This window comes from Eucalyptus grandis, chromosome 2 (assembly GCF_016545825.1).
Source record: "Eucalyptus grandis isolate ANBG69807.140 chromosome 2, ASM1654582v1, whole genome shotgun sequence".
NCBI classification, from domain to species: domain Eukaryota; kingdom Viridiplantae; phylum Streptophyta; class Magnoliopsida; order Myrtales; family Myrtaceae; genus Eucalyptus; species Eucalyptus grandis.
In genome coordinates, this window is record NC_052613.1 from 11,392,976 (window position 1) to 11,420,909 (window position 27,934).

The window sequence follows — 27,934 nt, forward strand, 5'->3', positions numbered from 1 at the left end:
TTTTTCCAAAATTGATCAATGCTCCCCCTCAATTTGTTGCATTTTTTAGATGATCACGATTCTTTCCTTTCTCTTGGATTCGCTTTCTCCCCCTGTCATTATGAAAATATTTGCGAATAGCACTAATTGTGGCTTGTGCATGTTGAGAAGAATATTTTTCCATTATTTCCTTTGTAGCAACAATATCCACAACGTTCGCTTGCATTTTGATATTCAAGGCGAAAATTTATTTTCTTCAATCAACTTTTTCTCGAATTCAACCTGCATAAACTTAACGAACTTTTTACACAAATAAACTATAATAATATCCACATAATATATAATGCCATTTTTTCAAATAAATAAATTGAATAGCATATATAAAATTAAAATTCAGAACTACTCAACCTTTCGTACGATACATTACGGATTTCCTTAACAATTTGCAAAAACTTTGCACAAGGAATGGAATTTTTGAACATCCAAAAATAGTATAGAATCTCCATGATTTTCAAATCTAGCTTTCCAAAATCCAAATGCAAAATTCTTTTGACACCTGCAAAATCTTGTATAATAGATAATCATCTTTGGAAAAATGTCATGTAATATCTTCCTTCGATTTGTTGATCAAACTTGCTAGATATAATATATCTTCTAAGAAAATAGAAGGAATATCCATGAATATGCAATAATATCTTTCGAGATCAAAGAGATTTCCTTGAGCATAAATCTTAGATATATATTATTGATGCATTTTGCAAAAGGAAAATAGATATTTCTATCACGTGCCAAAATTGCAATACCTTATTTTTATGACAAAAGATATTCGCAATATAATAAACAATCATCCAAAATCATGATAAATGCACGTAGAATTTGCATGGCGGGATGATAAAAATATTCTCTTACCCATGGTATATCCTTTAAATATCCTTGACAATATCCTTTAAATGTTATATCATCTACATGGTCTATTACTTAACCAATAAACACGTTAGAAGCCTTTGATTTATTTTGTCATCTTCAAAACATCATAAGGGATTTCCCTAACAAGATGATTTTCTCATGTCTTATCCCAGTTTCTCATTGATGTACTAGGAAACAACTTGGGATAGGGATTTGAGATAGGAAGCACTAAACACCTTTACCTCCATGTCAATTTTGTCTTCCTTTAGATGCATGTTCCTAAATTTGTTGATTATCAATCGAATTAATGGGTTTACCATCAAAGGAAATTGACTTGTCATTTTGAGATGCTTTATTGTTGTAATAAGCCAAGAGAATTATATTCTGAGACATGAAGTAAATGAGTCAAAAAAGCAAACAAGGTTAACCTGACATATGCTTAGAAGTTCCCCCTTTTTATGCCATTTTTCTCCCTTTTTAGAAAATGATAGGAAATTTCTCAAGCAAACAATGATTTATGATATGCTTAGGAAAACAAAGACATGAATTGCAATTAAATTCTCTGAAAATGTTTTCTTATTTTCTTTTCTTTTTTCAAAAGACTCAATGACTATTACTTCCAAATTGAAATGATTATTGTATTAAATCCACAACTAACCTAGATTACTGAAACATATGGAAAAGTAAGTAAATTGCAAAGCGTAGATATAGAAAACTTATTTAACCAAAAAACCGATAATAATGACATAAATATGCCCATGAAAAGTGAGGTTCGATTTCTATCTAGACAAATTGGCAAAGTGAAGCTAAGAGGGTGATTTGACCAGTCGCAATCTTCCATTTATGGTGCCGAGTCCTCTTAACTTTGGCTTAGTCGAAATGAATATTCTATAGTCCCACACTCTCGTGGACAAAGATAAACACTTGCAACACCAAGAAAAAAAAAATTCAAGGCAAAGAAAGGCAATCTCTACATCGCAGTGTCACATTCAATATTATATCTTTCTTAATACCATCTTAAAGTATCTTATCGCAACTCAAGTACGGTAACATGGTTGTGTGTGTGCAACAATGTAGTGCTAAAATATTAAAGAATACATAACAGTTTATAAACAAACACCGCTTCAAAAGTTCAAAAATAAATATTCATTCCCAAACTCCAAAACCTACTAAACGAAGGGTCAACAATCACTCATCTCCTTATAACTCTTAACTGCAAGAACATTTAACATTCACTTTAGGCACATATCTAGTATCATCACTACCAATCAAAAATATTTTTTGACAAAATGAAATTCGGCCTAAGTCCACTAAGAAATTTTCCATATCCTTAATCAAATCGCCTAGTTGTTACGATCTACCTTTTTTGTCTAGAGGGTAAAAGACATAAGTTTAAGAGTATTGCCTAAAGACGAGCCTACAACTCTCAATTAGGCACATGCTCCCCCAAATCTATACCTTACACGATGTGAAAAAATTCAATGTTAAGTCAAATTGATGCTCTGTAGATAGTTGCCACTAGCATATTAGGAAGTATACTTCACTTCTTACATAACTAGAGAAAATCTAAAGGTAGTACTTAACCTTTTCAGTCACCAACTACAAGTATCTTCTTGCTAATTATGAGTCTTAAGGTTTCATTCCCAACTAGGCTAAAATGAAAACAACAATAAGAATATTCAAAGTGCGCAATCAAGTGTGCAAACAAAGACTCGGCTTTTGTCTATACGAACATTGAAAGCTCTATTGTAAAGCCTTACGAATTTATTCAATTTTGGAAAAATTCCAAATAAAAACCTTCAATGTCCTCATTTTCTCAAAAAAAAAAAAAAAAAAAAAAAAAAAAGGGTCCGCAATGGCCATATCAGTCTCAAAGATGGGTCTAATCTCACAACTTGGACAAGGGCATTTCCATCTTTTATATTTCTTTATTTTATTTCCTTTTGTTTTTTTTTCATTTTCTTATTTTTATTTCCAAAAAGATTAACTCAAAAAAGGCTAACACTTAAAAAAAAAAAAAAAAAAATAGGAAAAACTACCAGGCGAGGGAGGGGCTGCCAGCCCTCTTGCTTATATTTTTTCTTTCTTTTTTAAGTTTTAACCTTTTATTCTTTTATATATTTTTTTGGAAAAAATGGAAAAAAAAAAAAAGAAAGAGAAAAGGAAAGAAATTTTTTAAGAAAAATGTGACAGATGAAAATTCCCTTGACTAACTAGTGAGGTTAGGCCTTTCTTTGCCATTGACATGGCCATTTCTAACTTTTGTTTAAAACAAAATCCACTTCAAGTGAGAAAATAAAAGCATTTCAAAGCCTTATTTTGAATTTTCCCTTCAAGTTTTGAGTAAAAAAAAAATTTATCAAAGATTTTCGCACAATTAAAAAAAAAAAAACTAAGACTAATCGGTTTTACGGTCTAGTTCGGCCCGAGGTGGAACCAAGAATCGGACCCATTGACCTGGTCCAATCCGGTCCGGCCTAGTGAAACCAAGTAAATTTGCTTTTTGAAGCCAAAAATAAAATGGAAAATTGGAGAAATTATGAGGAATTAGGGTTTGTTTCTTAAAAAATTTAAAATATCATAATTAGTGGTGCGGTCCGATCGGTGTGGTCCGTCAAGTTCCCGACCGACCGGCCACAAGTTCCAAAAGTGAGAATCGGGAACCAAACCGCCCTCTTTGGGAACCACCCAAAACCAATTGATTCGGTCAGTCCAGGGTGTTCCGGTTCGGGCGATTCTAGTGCACACCCTAACGAAAACTACTCAAAATCTAATTTTTAAGTTTCTTCCTAATTTTAGAAAAATAAATAATGTCCCAAATTTTTAAAAATAAATTAATGCTATTAGTTTTAAATCGAGAATAGGGACTTGGGTGGAACCTCCGAATCCGGTCCAAGTCGGGACCGACCTAGATCACCAAGCCCTCAGCATGATTGGGCTTGATATGCAGGCTTAGTCTAGCTCAAAATTGAGCCCACCCAAAAAAGAAAACCTAAATAAGTAAGCCCGACCCACAATAAAACCCCAACTCATAATTAAACTAAGCCACCAAAAAACTACAATTAACTAGGCCCAAAATAAGTAGGCCCACAAACAACGCAAGCCTGGCCGGCAAAACCCACAAGCCGAGCCCGACCCGGCTCGTCTCTTCCCTTGCCTGCAGGAATTTTGCTGCGTTGGAGACGGCCGCGGCAAGCGACGCCACTCGTCTCCGACCGGTCGAGGGTGCCTCCAACCATCGCCTTAGCTAAGCCGGTGCCGAAAGCTCGACCCTCACCTAACCGACGACGCTCCAGTGACAGCTATGGTGGACGGCGTTTGGGTGCCTAATGCACCAGAATTCCGGGGACCTCTATGGGTTGACCACAGGCCGAGCAAAAGCACAGCCATCTCGACTACGACGCCTCAACAGGTCGAGACTGAGCATGGGTGACTCGATTTTAGCCGAAACAGGGGAACGAAAACTGGATCTCATCAGGGCATTTCATCGAACGGGTGCAGTGTGCTCTTGAATTGTAAAGTTTCCGGCTTAACCGAGACTCGAAGTAGCGTCAAGACCCTCGAAGGACGATAAACAATACTGACTACAACACAACACGAGGCCCACAGGGACTGGAGCTCGCATGAGCCAGACGGTGGGCCAATGTCGGTTAGTCGTCAGCCAAGGCTCAATTATGTCCATCGCTGAAGAAACCCTCTCTCTCTCTCTCCCCCGCCCCCCTCTCCCTTTAACCCCAACTGGCAGGCGCGCATGGCCTCTACCACCGCCACCTGCCGTGCCAACCTGCCGTCGACCGTCAACCCGTCGACGGCTACCCCTGCTGGCTGCCGCGTACGGTGTCCTCTATTTTGCAGAGACATACAGGGCGTAATGGAAGAGGTGGGCAATGTGAGGGCTGGGCTGGAGGGGAAAAGGAAAAATGGGTCGGGCCTAAGCGGGAAAGAAGAAGAAGAAGAGGAAGAAGAGAAAAAGAAAGAAGGCTGGGCCGACTGGCCCAGCCGAGTCTCATTTTTTCTTTTTTAAATAATAATTAGTTAATAATTAATAATAAATTTTATTACTATTAATGCAAATGCTCCTTATACCTATATGCTATGCAATTTGATAAAATTATTTTTGATAGGGGTCGGGTCGATTCCTAATATTTTAAAGTAAGAAATTACTAAATAGGATGCTAAATTTTAGATGTTAACAATAAGATACCTATACAATTAAATATTTTCCTCAATTTAAAATAGGAAATAAATGTAATCAAGATCCTGATTAATTCTTAAAGATCGAATTTTCAATTGTCTACACAATTTAAACGGGAAATTACTATTTGGAGAATGCCTAAAATCTCAACCAATTTGTGTTAGAATCGTAGAACCAAAATTTAGGCAATTGAATATTTAAATAAATAAATAACTTAAGAAATTACTAGAATTGAATTACCGACTCAAACAACAACTGACATTGAGGGGGTCGATGATGGTGGTAATTGACGAGGAACTACAACAAGCTAGGACAACAACATTAGGGATTGTGAAAATCACAATGAAATCTTTGGATCTTCGATACTCAACTCCTTTGATGAAGTTGAAGAACTAAGTGTTGCGGAGGTCTTCTCAAAATTTTAAGGGTTAATATCATGAAAGACCCCAAACTGGTATACGTGTGACAAATTTACCCCCAAACTAATTTTTTAATCATAAAAAATCCCGAACTGGTACATTTATGACAAATTTACCCCAATTAATAATAAAAAAATCCCAAACTGATTTATTCAACGGCCAAAAACCTTAAACCGATACATTTGTAACAAATATACCCTCCCTTAAATTAGATTCATACTATAAAAAATTACAAAAATCATATAATTGTGACAAACGAACAAGTAAAATCTCAAACCGGTAGACTAGTCAACTATCACGTGTCATTTAACTTAGTAATTTGATAGTAAAATTTAACGAAAATTAACAGAATGTAAATTTATCACAAGTATACTAATTTGGGGTAAACTTGTCAAATGTGTATCAATTTGAGGTTTTTGGTGGTCAAAAAATTAATTTTGGATAAATTTGTCACAAGTATACTAATTTTGGATTTTTTTAATGTATTAGCCCTAATTTCAATGCATTCTAACTTAGAACAAATGCGTACTCACCATTTTTGTAATATGGCACATTGAGCTCTCTAATTTTGATTCACAAGTCGGCCGTTCGATTTTCTCCATCAAATAAATACTTCCGGATACTCCTCAATCCCACCGGTCAAACTCATGAACAATGTACTTCACAAAATTTGAGCTCGAAAAAGGGTACATTCTCTCCCTACGCGGTCCCCAAAAATTCCAGCACGAAGTCTCACGAAATCGACAAGTCACGTTCTTTAGCCATTGAATGGACATGTTCAAATTGCCACCAATATGTCAGCGAATCTCTTCAACTGGTACCCACTACGCTTTCTTACTTTTCTTTTAATAGACAAAAATCTTGCACCCACCCAAGATTGAAAGAATTTCCACATGTGTCTAAAGAAACATAACTTTTTCCGTTGAGAATCAAAACTTTGGCATGTAAAAATGCGGTCACCATAGCTTTCTAATGGGTTTGGCCATCTACCGTGCTGTCACGGGCTTAATCTAATGAATTTAATTAAGCTCAAAGCCTCCCTGCACTAGTATATTTAGTTTGCAATTAAATGAGCATAATGCTATTAAACGAAATTTGCTCCTAATATCTATATGCAATTTTATAACATTTTTGGATAGGGGTCATGGTCGATCTCTAATTTTTTATGCGACGAACAAGTAAATGGAAAACCAAAATTTAAGTGTCAACATTCCTGAGGTGATAAGGTTTATATTCGATCTCTTGACAAATATAGACCCATTTGTGATTTTGCTCTATCTGTGGTTGGAGAGGTTGTCTCTGAAAATTTTTGTGGAGCGGCTAAATGTGCAAGTGGAGTTGGTGTTCGAATGATGTCCATGATTATGACAGATTCTGCAAGACTCAAACTTGAAAGATGTACGTAGTGGTTGAGTTCGCGAAAAATTTTCCTAATTCGAGTAGGTTTCTTGTTTTGGGTGGTTTACTAGGTGGAGTTGGATTTCTAAAAGAGATTTCCTATTTTGTATCCAGTTCTTGTCTATATATAAGAAATGTGTTCTATGTGAAGATTATTCTACAAGGAGCTTGATACGCAGGAATTACATTGCTAGTGTTTGAAACCGTGAAGATCTTGTATTAAGATTTTATATAATTCCTTTGTAAGATTGAAAGATTATTTATGAAAAATTATAGAGTTAAATACTATGTTGAAATTAGGAGCTAATAAATATTAAGAGTTTTAAATGATTATAGTGGTTGTAATCTCCATTGTTTTGATTAATATATTGTGTACTCTACTTTTTTGGGTTTGTCGATGATGTAAGGCTATTTAAGCAACTAATAGAGCTCCGACCAATCTTTACAAAGTAATGCACCTTTCAAACAATTTCACAAGTCCCTAACTACTACACCAAATAAAGTTAGAGATGCAATTAATTACCGATCTACAAATAATGCGGTATCGAATATTGCTCTCCTACTGAATTCTTACATGTGCTTCACCCGCCGGAATACCTCATCGCAGCACACCGCTCAATGAACTGGTTCTGCAGACCGATTTTAGAAGTCATAGAGATTACTCTTATCTAGTTAATATCATCCAGCAAATATCACTAAGTGAATAATGTAATCATGGAGCTCATCGCAACAGACCCATGAAGACACGAGATCCGCGACATCTAAATAGCATTGTGCAGTCATAATATAGTTGGATATATTCTTCTATTTTTGCTCAATTGCCTACATTCATAGAGCGCAAGAAGACTTCACTGCTTAATACACGCTTCAAATATCATAATTTAATCTCTCCCTCTCTTCTTCGTTCACTTCTTGTTAGTAATAAGGACGGCTAGACATATATATAGCAATAATACGCAACCAAACCCGGCATACATTAAAAGGTTTCAACGCCTAATCAAGCCTTTAGCTTTTTCCCTCGCCTGCCCCTGCGCTCCTCCCGGACGTCAGCGGCGGCGGTTGGCGGGCTCCTTCTGGGAGTTGAAGTAGACGGTCGCCACGGGGAGGCCGAGGTCGAGGTGCGCGGCGAAGAGGCGGGTGTTGAAGTTGGCGCGCGAGTTGGGGTGGTCGATGTGGCCGATGGGAGTCTTCTGCTGGAACAGCACCAGGATGTAGCGGTGGATCCCCACCGGAGGGCGTGGACCTACATAGGGTAGTATCTCTTTCCCTGCCCAAACGGAAGGAATGAGAAAAAAGATTGATATCCATATTTTTCGATATACATTTCTTTAGGGTTTCACATCCTTTCCAAAATTATTATTTATTGTTTTTTTAAGCTTGGTCAATCTCGTCATATGTGTATAACTAGGCTTATTCGAGCTATGTCAAGATATAATCTTTCCCGTGGAAGAAGGACAGACCTGTCAATCTCTACGTATTGAAAGGAAATCAAGATTCGTAAGAAAAGTGATTTTCTAGGAAAAGGTTCTTCGTGAATTTATTTGTATTATTAGAATTATGTTCTCCATCGTCCTAATTGGAGAAAACTCTCTCAAAAAATAAGACAATCGATGTTTGTTTTTACTTACTTTTACATAAGATGATGAACATGTCAGAGAAAATTTCTTCTAATTAGGAAGAAAAAATTACCCTTTTGACTGTACTAGGGGTACAAAGATTTCCGGAAAGAAAAGCCTGTTTACCAAGAGATGAAGATCATGGAATCTAAACTGAGGTTAATTATGTACGTCATATTTACATTATACGACAAACCTTTGAATGAGCCAGGAAAATTTGATTAGGTGAATATCTTATTGAGTCATTTTTCTAGATTTTTCTAGTACAAAATAATCAATTGCACACTCAAAGATGCAACCCCCTACCCCCTTCTTCCCCTTTCAAGTTAAATCTTATGCTTATGCTTATGCAATCTAAACTTTTATGCAAAATATCTCTACATATATGAAAAAAGAAAAATCAGTAGAAAAACATCTCAGCTGGAGATGTCCTGCTGTCAAACAGATGACGAGTGGCATACACGTGCCAGATTAGACAGGCCAGCGTGCATGGTACTTGGTTCTTGATCACGTAACCAAGTGTCCCTTCACTAATTGTAGAGACAACATAGAAAACCAGAAAACATAGAAACTTGCAGAGGCAAGGGAGAAGCAAAACGAGAACAAGAATTTGCATATACGACACGTGGTGTGTGCGCGCAGTACACGTGCGCTATGAAACAAAGGGCGAAAGTAGAAGAACCTGCGTATCTGTATCTGGACGCAGAGACTGTCTTTTTCAAACTTTCCATGCGCAAAACGGGGCATGAGACGATGCGATGTAACGCAACAGTTTGTGAATTTCCACGAACGAACAGATACTGTCGTGTGAAATTAATTTATCCTTTTTTCTCAATAAAAAATTCAACACCATTTCCCTTTTTTCTTTTCTTGGCCAACCACGATACCTTCTTGCGAAGAAAGGGTTATGCTGCCGATAACCCTCCCTTCCCATGGAGGAAGGGTTTTGCAGCTGATGACAGGAGCAGTTTAAGGGGTTTGATTTCTGTCTAGTCATGTCCAATACGATCTTTAATATCTAAATGCAAGAAATATTGCAACAAACAACCGAAGCGGCGCAAGGGATTAGATACCTGAACTGCTATCTAGATTTATCTCCACGAGACTCCGCTTATGACAATCGCTATTAACTATGGTCAAAGTTGTCAAATATAAAACATACGTTAAGATAATTTGCAGCTAAACACAAAAATTATGTCATCAGGATATACTTTATTATTAAATCACTCCTTCGTGTATCTATCATTTATTAAATGTCTAAACAGTTTGATATTTCTGGAATGTCCTCCAGTTATTTCCAAAGAGATCCCTTTCCCTTTAAAATCGATTTTATTCTCATGAGATTACACTTTCTCATTGCATGTATAATTAATTATTGATCATAATACTTACATATTATCACACCTTCGTCTGAGAATCTAAACTTTAAATTTTAGACCTTTAAGGACGTGGTAATTTCACAATAGTTAATCGGGTTTCTGCACCTTAATGGCCCTTTGCTCAACGAAAGAAATTAGAGATCGTTCATTTCATATTGGCGTTGAGATCATGGAAAGTTTGCATTTGCTAGGCTTAGTTTGTTTTTCTTATGATCAAAGTTTGCGCCCATAAAACTCAAAACCAGAAAGCAGAGTTAAAAGTTGTTCAATCAATCTGATCTCGCCCAGCCACACAAAATCTCGTCATCAAGATACATAGGCACAGACTAGAATGCATGTCCAAATTGTACCGACTTTAACCATAACAAAGACTCTCCAGGAATCAAGTGCATCATGGAGGCGAGCAAATTCATGCTGATTTTCTCATCAGTATTTCGTGTATGACGAACCATAAGGAGAGAAAAGAGATTGAACTCAACGAATTGTTTTTGTTTTTACCTCGGTTAGGGTTTGTGCCTCCAGGGATATCGACCACGATCCTGATAACCAGAAAACAAAAGATAACACAGTCGCACAAAGTCAGTCGAATGGCTAGGAGAACAGACAAAGCAAGGACCAATGACATCATAATGAGCACTTGTGACTAGCCGTGGGATTTGGTCCTCCGACACATTTGTCAGAATTACGAGATGAGCTGAAGAAACACATAAGTTTGTATTATTAACGTGAGCAAGTGGACACACCAGTGGATCCACTCTCGCATGCTTGGCTCACTAGGGCTCGGTGCATCAGGATCCACCATCACCTGCGCGCAAAAGAGAGAAATAAAATTAAAAAAGACCCTTCGTGCATTTATCAGTTTTGAAGCTAATGATTTCCCCATGGCTGTTTCCTCTCTCCAGACACACTCTCAAACCACGCCATGCATGCATGCGATCAACACCCCCTCCAGGATGAGAATTCGTTATTCCATGCATCTGGTGCATGCATTCTTGCCGAATTCGTCCGAGAAGGATGCATGCACCAGATCCATGTAATAACCTACCCTCCGGAATGCACTACCGGCTACACGGGTGGGACGACGTACCAAGGTGTAGAGCTCGTCCGGGTGGCCAGAGATGCTGATCTTGGGGGCGTTGACCGCAAGGGAGGGCTTGATGTCGCAGCCGTTGGTGACGTGCTTCGAGCCGTAGCTCACGGACATGTTCACACACGGCACGAACATGTCGACCACGTCGCCGATCACGCGACCCACCACCAGAGGATCGACGGACGAAGCCATTTTGATTTCCCAGGGGAATGCAGTTCAAGATGATCAAACCGCGCAGACAGACAAGCACAGAATTTTGTGGTCAAAGGAGCTGCAAGAACACACACGCACACACACACACACACACACACACACAGACTTGACCCTTTGGGCTCTATGGATAAATTTGGCCACAAAGGGCTTGTGATATTTATAAAAGAACAGTGAGGGACTCTTTATGCGAGCGGGCTCATAGAATCGTGTAATCTATAGGCCATGCATAGGGCATCAAAAGGCATGGAGGGCCAGAGTGCTCCACGTGTGAGGCTCCCCAGAGAGATAAAGATCACCATCCCTTTTCTTACCGTGCAACATGTGGTTCCCTTTCTGCCGTCCGTTAAAGATGATCCTGACCCCTCGCTTTTGGGGGTGAGAGAGAGAGAGAGAGAGATGGTCCGTTTCACGAAATTTTTTAGATCCTTGAGATCAGCATGAGCATGAGCCCACAAAAAAGGCCAGCGATCACCCAAGTGTAATGTCGTTCGAACCCAACTCGGGACAGAAATTTGTTTCTAGCTTGATCGAACTAATCTTTTCGAGTTTGAGCTCGACCCGATCTAAGTTTTGGCTGACTTGAGTTTCTGACTCAACTCATTAGCTCAAGTTCACAGACTAGGGTTTTTTGTTTCTTTCATGGGAATTTCGTTGTCAAAAAACAATTTATCAATCTGTAGTCGTTTGGATCGTTTAGAAGAACGGTTTTATGGAAAATATTTTCTTTAGGACTTGCCTATTTGAAGATTGTGTTTGATCTTCTAGAGTCCAACTTTGAGTTGCATAGATACTACAACCGTTTATATTATTTGAATTACTAACCTTAGGCTGCATTTGGTCATCCAAAGTTTTAATCAAAATAGAATAAGATAGAATAGGCAAGAAATTCAAGAATTTTGTTATATCATATCTATTATTTGGTGAATCATAATAATAAAGCCGGTTACTTTCATATTCTATCATATTCATTATTTGATATGAGTAACATATTAGTGTAAATGAAACTGAAAATGAGCAATTGAAGATGACAAGAATCTCTCACAATTCACTACTAAAGAAACCACAATTGCACAAATGAAGATAACCTCCATCAATAAACCTAGAATTATTGTACAATCCAAATTGTAAATACCATAAAAGCACATCATGGCATTCCAAAGTCAGAGGTTTGACAATGACAAGATTTGTAAACGAACATCGGCAATATCAATGAGATAGATCAACCAACAAATGCCAAATCTAATAAGAGAAAAAACATTATCATTTATCTTCTCAATTCTAAAACACATGGTGTTTCGACTCCTTTGCTACTTTCGTGAAGCTTCAACATGAACTAGAGACTCACGGAAAGTTTAACTATCTTGCTACTTTCAAGGTTTTAGAACATGAACTAGAGAGTTACAAGAGAAAAAAAAGAAAGAGAGCTTCAACTCTCGTTGATTTCATGGATCCGTCACGTGAACCAAAGAACTATGGACAAGTTGTAAAACTTCAACATGAAAGAGAAATATAGAGTCGTGAAAGCTTCATTTTCTTTAATGCAAATCATTCTTCAATAACTAGAAAGATCATTTTCAAGTTTAAATTTATTCATTTAAAATTTAGGTTCTTCTACTTATTTTTTTATTTATTCATTTATTTATTATTTTCCCTCTCTTTTTATTTCCTTAATTTTTTAATTTATTTTCCCCTTCTGTCATTCCTTAATAAATTTTTATCAAATAATAAATTGCACTATTTTACCTAAAATTAGTAACAAATATAAATACTACATATATAAAATTTATATCATAGAAATGAAGATATTCCAATATTTTATAACAATAGGAATAAATGAAAAGGAAACTATTTTTTTTTTTTTGAATTTTTTTGTTAGATTTCAGATATTATTTTATATTTAATTATTATTTTCATTTTGTTAATTTAAAAATATTTTTATCCAAGAAAAATAATATTTATATCATGGATATAAGAAATCCTATCTATATTTATTCCACATCTCCTATGAGTTATTTTTATCTAGATTATATTTTTCTTATATCTGACATTATTTTATCTTACATAGGAAGCAAACATAGGATAGGATAAATAATTTCCATTCTAGATATCAAATGTAGCTTTAGGGAAGGACTTGAGATGCCAACCTTGGACCCCTGGCTCCAAACATGACGTCATGACACTTAGACCAAATTAGAGCCTTGATCTTACCCATACTCGAACTCAAGACCTTGGCTTTGGGACCCCATGCTTGATGCTCGGATCCAAGACCCAAGGGACCAATCTTGAGGGTGCAAAGTTTAGATCTAAGACCTTGATGCTTGAACCTCGATCCTTTTGGTACCCAAGTCTCCTAGGACTGAACCCGAGTCCTTGGTGCTCATAACCAAAACTCCGACACTCAAATTGCTCAAACAAGAACCCTTGGGACAAACACGAGACAAAAAGCATCTAGAGGCCGGACTGGATTTCTCATCTTTCGACCTAAGACCTTCACCTGGGGGGATCTCGAAGCTCAAATCCAAGACCTCGCCCAAGACTCAAAGTTTAGCCGCTCGAGTTCAAGTCACTCACAAATTGCTTCAATCTTGATTACGACCACATCGAGTATTCCTTTAGGGGCTTAGCTCATGTGTGTCGTGTCGGATTATGACGGTTGGTAAAGAGCAGTAAAACCAACCAAAGGGTTTGATGTGTCCCACTCACCAGATGTGGTTTTACATTCTATGGCTTAATAGTAATGTGGGTGTTGGTATTATAAACGTCTGCCCTTTAACGCTCAAAAAAGGGGAAAATGATAGTATCACCATCACAAATTTTTGTATGGCACTCACTTAGATCTTAAAACATTTGAAATGATCATTTAAGTGCCACAACATTTTAATGGCGATCACTTAAGTTACTCCATTTACTTTGTTTGCTGGAAAATTTGACGTGCTAGCCTAAATCACTTAAAAATTGTACTAAAGTGATCCTTCATAATGTTTTGACACTAAATTGATCACTTAAGTTTTGTGCTTCAATTTGTTAATTAAAAATTTGACAAAATGGCTACGTGAGTCAAAAGCAAAAATTCTAAATTTGCCACTATTTTTCTTTGTTTTATTAGACTAAAAAGAAAAATCATGGAGCAAACATTCTCTCCAAATAATTTCATTTAATATTTGCTTTTCACCCAAAAAAAAAAAAAAAAGAAGTAACATTTCTCCATGGTTTGTGACTTCACATTTGTTCTGATCTTGCCCTGCTTTGAGATTGAACAACAGAGGTTGAAGCCTTGTAGAAATGGACTACTTATCTTTGATTGATTGAGAGGATCAATGCTAGCAAATGTTTTCGAACCAATTTAACTTTGATTTCTCAAGTTGTGAAAATTTGATATATTTAACAAACGTTGTACATAAATGCATCACACAATTTCTAAATGTTTTGTGCCAAAACTTTAAGAATGATCATTTCAGTGCCAAAACTTTATGAACGATCGGTGTAGTGTCAAAGGTGTCTACTTAAGTTATTCTGGTGCGTCATGTCAAGTACCATCACTTGAGTCAGTTAAGTGATCGGTCTAAAGGCATTGGCACCAAAATGGACTTTACAAATACTATGGCATTGATACGGTGCTTATCCCGCGAAAATCACATACGGAACTGCGGGGAGATGACCGAGCGATACATACGTGGAGGTCGGCGGCATATCTACTACTCTTTTTGGGAACCATCGAGACTCTGCCCTATAGTGACGACAAGATGAGGCGTTCCCGGATGGAGTTGTATGTTAGCATGGCATGGGTTTGGAGTACTATAGCACAACTCTCTCTTTCCTTTGGGTTTTGGGTGGTTGCATCTTCCGCAAGCATCTTTTGTTTTCATGGTGTTCTTTTTTTGGATTAAAAGCAGAGGGCTAGGGAGTGTACAAAAATGAACTAGCCATTTCTGGCCGTGGGGCGTGCAAATGGGGGCGAAAAGAAACTTGGAGAGATCGAGACATGCTGCATCATGCAAAGAGATTCTAGATTGAAAAGAAGAGTCGTTGTGAATGCAGCAAAGCGAAAAGAAAAATTGCTTTTTTGTTGTATCCACACCTTAAGGGTAAAGTAATATCGTTCACATGTATGGCAAGAAAGTGGATTCCGATTCTGCAAAGCGTCCGAGAAGATCACTCGATAATCATACTATGGCGATCTATGTAAACAAAGCACTACACGCGTTGTGGAATGAAAATCGGAAAGGAATATATAAAGCTATTGGCACAAATTAAAAATCTTTTCATGGGTATAATATCTTGCCCAAAAGTTGAAGGATAAAAACCGATTTTCGCAAGTGGATGATCTCGTTTTTTTCTTTTCTTTCTTTTGTTTTTTGAGAAAAAGTGTTAGCACCCAAAATGATCAGCTTTTTGGTTATTGACAAGTATCAAAATCAATCGATAAGAGTAGAGTTTGGCCAATAATTAACAGAACAATCAACAACTTGATAAAAATTGGCAACTGACAATTATCGACAATGGGCGCTCAACATGAAGATATAACTACTGGGTAGTTATGTTTTGTTATTGCTAATTTAGGGCATTTATAACTTATTGTGGCTAAGTGTTCTAGATAAAAGGAATTAGTGGATAACACAGTTTCTTGTAACCGTTGTTAGGAAGTTATATATTTATTTGAATTCTAAACTTGTAACCACAACCGCCGATTGTGGGCTATAAATAGTCACGTGATACTCTTTTTAAAGCCTAAAAATCAATGAAAAAACTCAATTGTTTCGCAAATTTATCTTTATTTTTACTTTTTCATAATTTATCTTTTTCGCAATTTAAATATCTTTCATTTCCCCCACTTTAATCGTAATTTTAGATATCTTGTCATTGATTAAATTCCCACATTATATCTTTGTCATTGCATTTTATCATCAATAAATTCCAGCAAAGCTTTTTATGTCATCAGGCTTCATCGTAGATTAAATTATGTTCAAGAGTATCACTTCCTTGTGTTCCATTGATATGACCCAAGCTCGAAATTACCAAGAACCTGTCTCCTCTTAATAAAAACTAAAAAAAAAAAAAAAATTGATAGAAGTTATTTGGCGACATACGATTTCAGTGAAATATCTTTTTGGCACGTCCGGTTCCACCAACTATCCTTCTGCCAACATACACATGGCCAAAGCCACTATATACAGGAGAGTTACCCACTTGTGCCTGCATCAAATGAGAGCAGACTATTATATTGAGATTCCTCGGGATAAAATGACAGACACAATAAAATGCCACTTTCAAGACTATACATGATAGCTGACCAAAAAAGAAAAGACTATACATGATAAATTGAGAACAATGCTTTATAAACTTTAACATCAAGAAAACCATTGAAAGCTAATTATTTAAAAGGAAAACTTGGCCAAAGCCACTTTTCTCAATTTGCTTTCTGTCTTAAGGTGTGTTTGTTTCATGGAAAACGTAATGTTTTTGGAAAATGTTTTCCAGAAAACCCTTTTCCAGGAAAATAGTTAGTTTTTCTTTGTTTGATGATACGTGACTGAAAATATTTTCTGGTATTTGGATTGCATTTCAAAAATGATTGAAGGTGTAGAAGATGCCGACGAAGAGGAAGAGGAGGGAGCAAAGCCAACGAAGCGCAGGAGGGGCTAGGGTTGGAGGAGGCGGCAGTGATGAAAGAGAGGGGGCAAAGGAGAAGGAGAGAGGGGAGGAAGAGTTAGGGTTTACATTCACAAGCAAAGAAAAAAAGAGAAAACAAGAAAAGAAAAAAGAAAGAAAGAAGAAAGAAAAAAAAAAAGATATAATAATAACTAATTCAAAATTTTTGATTATAAATTATTTTTAATAATAAATTTTTCATTAAGCAATGACCTTAAAACATTTTGGAAAACGTTTTCCGGTTCTTTCAAAGGGCAAATCGTTTTCTTAAATTTAAGCTTTGGAAGGAAAACATTTTCTATTGACTAGGAAAATATTTTCTGTTGACTCATTTTCCTAAATAAACCAACCGCTGGAAAGTGAGGAAAACATTTTCCCGGAAATTATTTTTCGCAAAACAAACACACCATTATATTCATGAGAGTTACCCACTTGTGCCTGCATCAAATGAGAGCAGACTATTTTATTGAGATTCCTTGGGATAAAATGACAGAGACAAGAAAATGCCACTTTCAGTGCTAGATATGATCAATTGAGAAGAATGCTTAATAAACTTTAACATTAAGAAAATCACTGAAAGCCAATTACTAAAAAGGAAACACCTGGCCAAAGCCACCTTTTCTCAACTTGCTTTCTGTCTTATATACAGGAGAGTTACCCACTTGTGCCATCAAATGAGAGCAGACCATTGTATTGAGATTCCTCGGGATAAAATGATAGAGACAAGAAAATGCCGCTTTCGGGACTAGACATGATAAATTGAGAACAATGCTTAATAAACTTTAACATTAAGAAAATCATTGAAAGCCAATCATTTCGAAGGAAACAGTTGGCCAAAGCCACCTTTTCTCAATGTGCTTTCTGTCTTCTATACAGGAGAGTGACCCACTTGTACCTGCATGAAATAAGAGCAGACTATTGTATTGAGATTCTTCGGGATAAAATGACAGAGACAAGAAAATCCCGCTTCAGGACTCTACATGATAATTAAGAACAATGCTTTATAAGCATTGATATTAATAAAATTATTGAAAGTTAACTATTTAAAAAAAAAAAAAGAAACTACTAAAGTATAAGTGAAATAGATGATTGAGTAGTGAACTAGATGATCCAGGGAAATTGAGTTTAACGATAATCTGTTCTAGGGAGTAGAAAAATTAGTTAACATTATCAAAAGAATTTTTGTTATTTTTCTATTTTGGAAAACAAAAGAACAAAAAAAAAAAATAAAGAAAGGAAACATCACCAAACAAGGCCCACATAGACCCTTAGCTATCCAGGCACATAAGATCAAGAAATTGACATAGTTTGCTGGCCAAGGTCAAAGATCAAAATAAAATGGAGCAATTGGATAAGGTTTTATATCGGGTGTTTTGAAGCAATTTTTCATGGATAATTAAGAAATAAAGTTCTATAATTTAGGTTTTGTGTCGTTGACACTTGAACTTGCGAACAAATTCAATAGCATAGAAACTCGAAATTTGAGATGCCTAATCACAAGAGGGCTCGTTTCTCAGCCAAAAAAAAAATATTTCAAGTGTCTTTTAAGTGTCATTTTATTCTATTTGTATTTATGTGTCATTTTCCAAATAAGTCCAAGATTAACTTTTCGATTGACCGTCTGGTCAAACCTTAAAAAATCAACTTTTAGTCAACATTTCATAAAATTGTGATGTTTAAATTAAAATCTCCAAGTTGTGATTGAGAGAATCCGTGCTAAGTGACAGCACCATCTCTTTAATACAACCATTAGTGCCCACCCAGTAATCCATTAACTTTCCTCTTATGGTTCATCTTTGGGAAAGTCACGACAAGATTAAAGCACAAAGGAAACTTAATACCTTGAGGCGACAGTTGATAAAAGAGAATTGAGTATTTATCTCATATTATCATTAGACTCATTTCACTCAAAGAACTAAAATCATTGAGTAGTGAACTAGATGATCCAATGTCAAACATTCTTTATATAATCACACCCGTAATTGTGAGAGGAATTGGAATTGCAAAAAAAGTCGCTTGCTATATTATACGGTACAATTAGAACCCCATTCTCAACTTGCAAAACCCCAATTTCAACTTCCAAAAGTAGTTATTCTAATTGATCATGCCAGATTAAGGCATCCAGATTTTTCCCAAGAGAGTTTATTGACACCACCTTGGCCGAGTGCTTCATATCTCTCTCTCTTCCTCCCTCCCTCCCTCCTCCCAATGTAACATTATAGAATTCTACTGCGAGTTTATTGAAGTTTTGTCCAAACTCATATTATAATCTCATATAGGATGCCAAATTTACCCAATAAGTTTTAAATCTATTATACGGATACTAATTTAATTCTAGACTTTTCAAATTTGCCTAATATACAAAGCTTTTCTCGAGCTAACACTTCCATATACTCTCATTAGGGAACTCTTACCTGAGACAATTTCCATGGAAAACTTAGATCTACTAACTATTCCAATAGTGTATAAAATCTATAACGTCTTGAAAATGATTGCCCCTCTTATATCACCAAGCCTAGATGGATTTAATGCCATTCTCTGTACAAAATGCTAGGAAGTGGTGAAGACCCAAGTGGTCCATTTTGTTGAATACTTCTTTAGCACAAGTGAGATACCCCACCTATTTAATCATATATTCATTACTCTCCTCCTAAAATCTCATAAGGCACACACCTTAAACCAAGTTTGTCTCATAAGTCTGTGTACTATGAGGATAAATTCATTTTTAACTTGCTAGCATTAGGGGTTAGCATCGGTCTAGGGGACTGATCTTGGACTAGCCAAACCCTGCCAATCCTAGTCCAGTTCCTAAGGGGACTAGGTCGGTCCTTGGTCCTAGGATCCCTAGACCAGCACTGTGTGAGTTGATCCTTAGTCCTGGGAGTTTAGAGTCAATCTAACCTGGATCAACCTTGACTATATATATTATATAAAATATATCTAAAATATATTATATGATATATCCAATATATTATTTATAACGTTTTTACATATGGTGTTACGAGTATTATTGATTGATTATTACAAAAACTTCCCATCTTGTCCCATATCGCTATAAGCGGTCTTAATCGTTTTTATGATTTCTTATTTTTGGTATGTGTGAAATTTCTATTCTTGCTTTATCTTAAATTTATTGAATATGTATTGGTATTTATAGTTTGATTGCACAATGCTGCATTGTCAATGGACATGTGATTTGTAATGATAGATTTGCCTTTTTAGAGAGTATAAAAAAAAGAAACAAAAAAATTATCGGTTGGTCTTAAATTGACCCTAAAACCAGACCAAACCCATTGGATCAATCTGATCCTCAGTCTTAGGCTCAACAGGGTTGGTCCTCAATCCTAAAAATTGGGGACCAAAACTATGTCAATCCTAGGATTAGGGGGTGGACTGGTCCAACCCAAACCATGCTCACCCCTAGCTAGTATATAGACTGAAAGAATTCCTCAATCGTATTATTTCACCTTGACAATTGATGTTTACTCCATATAGAAGTGTAAAATAGCATTTTTTTTTTTATTGCATAGGAAATCATAGACACCATGCTTAAGAAACAAAAGGAAAGAGCCATTGTGGGAGTCAAGGTTGTTGAGGCTAGTGATATAACTCAGTGGGTGTGAATAGGTTAAATAACTAAGCTTGACAACTTTTTGTGAAATTGAGTAGAATCAAATTTATATATGTAGGAACTACGTGAGTGATAGTCCTATCAAAATGGGTCATAAATCCATTTCTTAACCAATATTTGATGGGCTGAGTTATTGTGTGTGTGTGTGTGTGTGTGTGTGTGTGTGTGTGTGGGCGTGCGTGCGTGTGTGTGTGTGTGTTAATTATATTCAGTAAATTGGTCATAAATGGATTAAGAATGATAAAGCCTAAAATAATATGGGTGTTAAATAGGTTCACAGCTTACTTACACCCAACCCATCTTTATGATTCTCTCTCACCCTTACTTGATTTTGTGCTCGCTCACTCTGCATTCCCATCTTAGTTTGGGTAGGAGTTTTCCTACATCGGGTTAAATATGAAAGTGTTTTAGGTCTAGTGTCGCAACCAAGTATGAGGTTTAGAAGTAATACCCAAAATGCGGGCCAACAACCCTCAATTAGGTGTAGGCTCTCCCAGGTCATCACCTCCCACAATGTTGAATTCATTTGAAATTCAAATTAATCCAAAAGGGTTCTATGTAAGACAGGAATTGCTACTGGCCTTTTCAAGTTGGCTAAAAATCAAGTGAAAAAAGAGAGATTGTCTCACTTTCTACACAACTAGATATTATCTAGAAATGGGGACTTGATTACGCTCATAGTCTAATTAGTGCTCTTTTAGTAGCTCTAACTTAGTTGGTGTTCGTAAAATTCTAAATGCAAATGGACCTATGAAATAAGTAATATAATGATGAGAAAAGAATATTGTCCCATAGAGATTGATGAATAACAAACCAATTAAATATTAAAAATAAATTAATTCTAAAATTTATCAAACAGATCAAAATAGAATTGAGAATAAAGTAAATAAAAATCTTAAAAGAAAATTTGGAAACTAAATGTAGTAAATTAATCAAATAAATATGTTGCCGATTTCACCATAACCACTAAATATGAATTTCAAATTGTTACGCGTACAAGAATGATATTAAACATGTGTTAGTAGAATTTCCTAATTTATTTACTATCATATCTCCAGGTATAGCAAACCTACTCAATTTAAAATGAGATAGGTATTTCTCTCGAAGACGATGATATGGAATCAAATTATTCTGACCTAGAAATGGGTCAGACAAGCAATCCTACTCAGCATGTGTCCATCGCATCAAAACAATTCTTCACCATTGATGATATCCCTTATCAGAAATGGCCGATAAGGCTTGAAGAATTTCATACCTGGTTGAACACCCAGTCTATCACCAACCATGATATGAATGACGTCTTGTACAACTTTGTTACAAGATTCACAGAAGCTTGAAGCTCGGTGGCAATCACTTTGAGAACAAGACCAAATCCATTTTCGATGTCACCTAATTTCAGCCATGCCATCACTCTCTTATATCATGTCTTTGTGGGAAAACCCGGTGATCTCATAGAAATAAAAAGAAGAGAGTTTTTCGAAAGACGATGCTGCTCCCTCCAAAGGAAACATCTTGATAAGCATTTTAAAATAATGCTTCAAACCTTTTATCAAGTCGGAGCACCCAAATCAAGCATGTTTTCCTTACTTCCATCCCGAAAGAACTATCCCAGATGGTTGAAAGATCGTTCTTTGGAAAACAGAGGTGAGTACAAGATATTCCCTTGGGAGAAATACAGCAAGAAATCCATCTATGCCTAGAAGAATTATGCTTAAAACGCGATGGTTCGCACATACATCACGGATGACAAATGCCTCGAATCGCCTCGCTCCCGTCAGAGCTAAAAATTAAATGCTCCAAGAAAGGCGTGATGGTACATGTGGCAAGTTTTCCCGGAAGAAGAAACACTACAAGAAGTTTTGGATAAAGAAATCCAAACATGGCTCCAAGCATTTCGAAAAAGAAGAAATGGAGATACCTACGCAAAAGAAAGGATCGCACAAGCCACAAAAATCAAACCGTTGCTACATTTGCAATCAGAAAGGACATTTTGCCAAAAATTGTTCTCAAGCGAGAAAAGGTCAGAATCATCTAATCCATCACATTGAAAATGAGATAGGTATTTCTCTCGAAAATGATGATATTGAATCCTTATTCTCGCCGATGAAGAACCATCCGAACAAACTCTTTGTGCCATTCCCTCTTACCAAACTTCCAAGTGAGACCGAGTCGACTCGAGTCCGAAGATATTTTCCATATATCACCATCATCCCCGGAACCAAACCTTGACATATTTTCAAGTCAAACTCATTGTCCACACTTCCCGTAAAAATCCTCACATCAAAGTTTGCCAAACCTATCACCGTTATTGCCCTCATTGACACAGACCAAGTTGTTCAATTCTAGACACCAAGGTTCTTCTGAAGAATTCTGGACTCCTTACACCCGATACTTCACTCCCGCATCAGAGATACTTTCTCCACAAATGTCGAACCACTCAGAATCGTCCAGTTCTTCCGCAGTGCTCCATAACCGCAAAAAATTTTGGATCTAACCTTCCCAATAAAGACCTGATAATTGGGTGGGACATCATGACTCAAATCTCCCAGCTTCGCATCATTCCTGGAAAAGGCCTTATATATAAAGATCAATTCTCTGAGTTTGTCAATATCCAAAGACTCTTTTCCATTCAAATGAGTCTACTAGATCCGATTATGCAGAAGTTGTTAGAATCTTGTTCAGAATCCCATGCAGAATTTGCTCAAAAGTGTTCACATCCTTTATCGAAAAACCTAGAGTTCTTTGTTCGCCTTCATTTCAAGAAAAATGAAGACATAAACCCAACCAGGGCGAGCCACATGGGAATGAAGCCAGAACATTTGGTTCTAGCACAAAGGGAATGCTCGGAACTTTTGCAACAAGGCCTTATTGAAGTTTCAGACTCACAATGGGCTTGTGAAGCCTTTATGTCAATAAGCGTGCCGAGCAAAACAGAGAAAATGAGATTGGTAATCAACTATCAACCTCTCAATCTTTTCCTCCAAGATGATAAATTCCCTTTACCATCTAGAGATTCTCTCTTTAGTGGTCTAACCAAGGCCCACATCTATTCCAAATTCGACCTCAAAGCCGGATTTTGGCAATTGGGCATCCATCCCGAAGACAGATCCAAAAGATTCTCGTATCCCGAACCAGCACTTCCAATGGAAAGTTCTTCCTTTTGGCTTAAAGGTAGCACCATCCCTTTTCCAAAAGGCCATGTGTCGCATCTTCCAACCAATTCTATCGAGTGCAGCCGTATATATTGACGATATTCTGCTCTACAGTCCTGATGAACAGTCACACTGTCAACTCCTTGAGCAGTTTGCAGAAATCGTAAAAAAGCATGGTATTATGCTTTCCCAAAGGAAGATGAATATTGCCTAGACAGAAATTGAATTTCTTGGTATGCACCTTAACAAAGGTACATATTACCGTGGCCGCATATCGCTCAAGAATTATTGAAGTTTCCTCAAGACAACTTCACAACAAAGCAAGTTCAGCAATTTCTTAGGATAATTAACTATCTCAGGGTTTTTGTCCCAAACATTGCAAAGCTTCTGATCCCTTTGCAATCCATGCTGAAGAAGAATTCCCCACCTTGGGGAAAAACTCAAACCAAAGCAGTCGCTGAACTTAAGGATATTATGCAGAATCTCCCACCATTACAAATACCATCAATAGGCAAAAGAATTCTCCAAACTGACGCCAGTGAAGAATACTGGGCAGCTGTTCTTTTTGAAGAAATTGATGGTAAGAGACTCCTCTGTGCTCATAAAAGTGGAAAGTTTTCTCAAGCTAAAATGCATTATCATTCCACTTTCAAAGAAATCTTAGCAGTCAAAAATGGAATCAAAAAATTTGAGTTTCATCTCATTGGCCACCACTTCTTGGTGGAATTAGACATGGCATCTTTCCCTCAGATGACCAAGTTTAAACAAAAGCATATTCCAAATTCCCAACTGCTTCAATGGGCTGAATGGTTTTCAAAATACTCCTTTGAAACTAAGCATATTCCTGGAAAGAAGAATGTACTTGCTGACTTCTTATCAAGGCCAAAGGCACTAGCCGAAATCAACATGTATATCAAAAGGCCTGCTTTCCATATGCTCAACCATGGAGTAAAATACAAAATTGAGAACATCAAAGATTCACAAAGCTGGAAATATCCCGTGAGATTATTCAGCAAATCCGTAACGACGCTTCTTTGCCGAGAACTTGAGAATCTCATGTGGCAAAGCCACACGTACCTATTCGATTCAATGGAGGTTCGATTCTTTATCCTTTTGGGTTAAATATGAATTATCCATTCATTCATCCTCTTATCTCGGAAGGAAGATGATTTCCCGAACAGCTCAAAACGTTATTGTGGTACTTAACCAATAAGTACCTAATAGCTTTTGAAATTCCAACAAGAAAATTCATTGCCAACCTCACAAGGATATTCCTACTCGGAAGAAACATTGAAAAAGAATGTGATAGAAATCTTTTATAATTTCTAAATTGGTTCTATCATCCTACATGTTGGAAACAAGACTTGGAAAAAGAACTGAGATCCATGACGCCAAATCCTGAGGTCCATACCATTCTGTTTTTCCGACGTCCTTGGAATTTTTGCAGAAATAATGGTAGTATTCTTGATGCACCACTAGAAATAGGAACCACATCCTATAGACCTAACTTGAACAATGAGAAGCCCGGATTTACAAATCTTATCCTAGATCTGTTCGACTTTGTGATCATGAATATCGAGAACTCCAGAGAATCCTGTGCCAGGAAAACAAGACCATTCCCGAGAATGTTTGGGATAATGCACCCACTACGTGAGATCATTATGACCTAGCACCAGAAGCTAAGGAAGCACTCAGACAATACAGACAAGCATCATCGTCCCAAGAGCCTGAAATGACAAGCGAAGATGACATTGTCCAATCCACCCAGGACCCCTATGCACGCTTTGGAGGACCTCTGTCCCAGGATCCCTACGAACAATTCCAAAGCATTGATACATCTTTCTAGGCAGAGCCATCCAACTGGCCTCAGCCAAGAATTCCTGACCCTCAAGAAGATGAAAATACAAACTGGGCTGAACAAGAAGCATCACATTGGGCTCATGAACAAGCATCCTCATCACGAAGGCTGAATCAAATCCTCTCACCTGAAGACCTTGAAGCCTTTGAACAGAAATACAAGGCACATCTCTTAGAAGACAGCTCGGATGACTCAGTTTGTAGCTACAATGCTCGTGACGGACGAGACCGTTGAGTCCGTACAATTTCACTGTAGCAAATCACTGTTCACTTTTACTGTAGCACTAGGCTAGGGAAAGTACTGTTCACAGTACAATTACTGTTCATAGTGTACGAATAATTTCCTTTCGGTGCCCCCTGTTTGTAGCTGGACCCGTGAGCTAGGTCCCTGTGTTTGGCTTTGTGACCTCTTATTGCCTATATAAGGCAAGGAGGGTGTAATGTTTTGGGCAGAGTCCCCTGAAGTAAAGTGTGTGCTTTGTGAAAATCTCTCCATGGCTTTCTAAATTCCTCTTCTTCTCCAGCCTGGTAGGATCCTTCGAGAAATGCAGCTTGGATAGGCTAGAAACGTTTCTATCCCGGCATCTCTGGGTGTCTCTAGGCTCTGAACTAAAGGGCGAGTGGTTTTCTGCTAACAGGCTGTCCCTGAAGGGCTTGAACGGGTTGTTCGCTTACTGTGGGATGCATACCTGCAGGAAATTTACTCTCCTTCCCTGGTTCTAAGTCTAGGTCCATTCATGTGAATTTAAATAAATAAAAGTGCTTTAAAATCTATGAATACTCACGGCTTACAATGAGTCTTTTGGATCACCTTATCACCAAAAACTACACAAATAACGTGGTATATTTCTATCTACGTTTAATTAATGGTTATATATTTTAAGGAGTGATTATATATTATCACTTTTCAATCTCATATATGAGCATCAAATCATTCAAGTGGTAACTAATCACTTGAAAGTATTAAGCACAATAATATGTAATGCATATGAATGAAACTACTTGCACGCAAAAAAATCATAAAATTCATGTCATCATGATCAAGTTATATCGGAGCCCTAACAAAAGAAAATTAGAACATAATAGAAGAAGAAACGAAATTATAAATTTAACCAAACATCTTGAATAAAAAAACAAGAATTATATCACCACTTCATCTTCTCTTCAAAATACTTGAAAAAATCCTACAACGATGAAAATGATTTGAAAATAAAAACCTTGTCCCCCTTCCTTCCCCCCCAAAAAAAAAAAAAAAAACTCTCAGTGTTATCCTATTTATGGGATACATTCAAGAATTCTAACACAAGACAATTGCTTCTTCTTTTTTTCACATAAAATCAGGTAATAAATCACAAAATCCTTAATTTGGTATCCATCTTCCAACGCTTTTTTTATTTAAATTTCTGAATCACACAATTTTCATTTCCTTCTTTTTGGCCTTTTTTCCTTATTTTCTCCGTATCTCATTACACACAATCAAGGAAAATTTGGGTAAATAGGAAGAAATCCAAATATTTTTAGAAAATATTGCATTATAAAGTACCATTATTAGTGCCTAAAATTGAGGAAGTACCAACACTCTCCGGGGGTGTTCGTGCCGTGCCAAACACTCCGACACATGTCCAACACTTCCGACACCTGATCAACTTTTTCAACACTCTTTGATCCTCAAGTCGGAATTCCAACAGCGAGTTTTCGACACATGACTATGACATCCAATGTCAATTTTAAAAATTTTCAATAAATGATAGATCAAAATGTATCTATATGAAAAATAAAAATAAAAACAATAATAAAAATCATAAAAAGGGAAAGAAGAAAAATCTAGTACTATTTTCTCTTCGGGCTCTTACTTCTCGTGATACAAAATTCACCCCCAAGTTTCTTTTTTTCTCCTCTTCCGACATGTCTCGACACACTAGTCCAAAATGAGAATCGCTCATTTTTTTCTTCAAGTTTTATGGATTATCATAATAGAGTTACATTTGTCAAATTAAAATAATTGATTATGGATTAATATTTTAAGTGTGAATTAATTTTAGGCCTTTTTAATTATTTATTTTTATTGAATTTGAATCAATTAATTTGATTGAAATAATTATAAAAATGATAATTTATTATGTATATATAAAATAATATATTTAACATATAACGTGTCCTAACATGTCAAAAATATCTATTTTTTTAAAAAACGACGTGTCAACATGTCGTGTCGTGTTGTGTTGCATGTCGCGTGCCGGTGTCTATGCTACTTAACCTAAAATAGGTAGAATAGCTTTATTATTATAGAGTTATCAATTGGTATGTTCATCTAAGTGATCAAATATTTTTTGTTACCAATTATGTGTCCCAAAGATTTTTCAAGTTGCTACATGATCATGCAATGATTTTTAGGTGATTATTATGATCCTAAAGCTTATCTTATACATGCTGAAAAGGTATTTTAAAAA

General features: G+C 36.6%; 1 protein-coding gene across 1 annotated transcript; it reads right to left on the minus strand.

Moving 5' to 3' along the window:
* Positions 1-7,802: 7,802 nt before the first annotated feature.
* Positions 7,803-11,327, minus strand: LOC120290131 (protein MOTHER of FT and TFL1). The gene is made up of 4 exons (XM_039305823.1): positions 10,980-11,327; positions 10,636-10,697; positions 10,391-10,431; positions 7,803-8,164 (listed from the first exon to the last, which is right to left on the minus strand). The coding sequence occupies exons 1-4, from the start codon at positions 11,172-11,174 to the stop codon at positions 7,944-7,946; spliced, it is 519 nt and encodes a 172-aa protein (XP_039161757.1). The 5' UTR covers positions 11,175-11,327; the 3' UTR covers positions 7,803-7,943.
* Between the last annotated feature and the right edge of the window lie 16,607 nt (positions 11,328-27,934).

Coding starts and splice junctions, on each gene's coding strand:
- LOC120290131 (XM_039305823.1), bottom strand. CDS start 11,174: ATGGCTTCGTCCGTCGATCCTCTGGTGGTGGGTCGCGTGATCGGCGAC. Junction 10,432..10,635: donor ATGCGAGAGTGGATCCACTG/GTGTGTCCACTT, acceptor TCTGGTTATCAG/GATCGTGGTCGATATCCCTG. Junction 8,165..10,390: donor AGGCACAAACCCTAACCGAG/GTAAAAACAAAA, acceptor CCGTTTGGGCAG/GGAAAGAGATACTACCCTAT.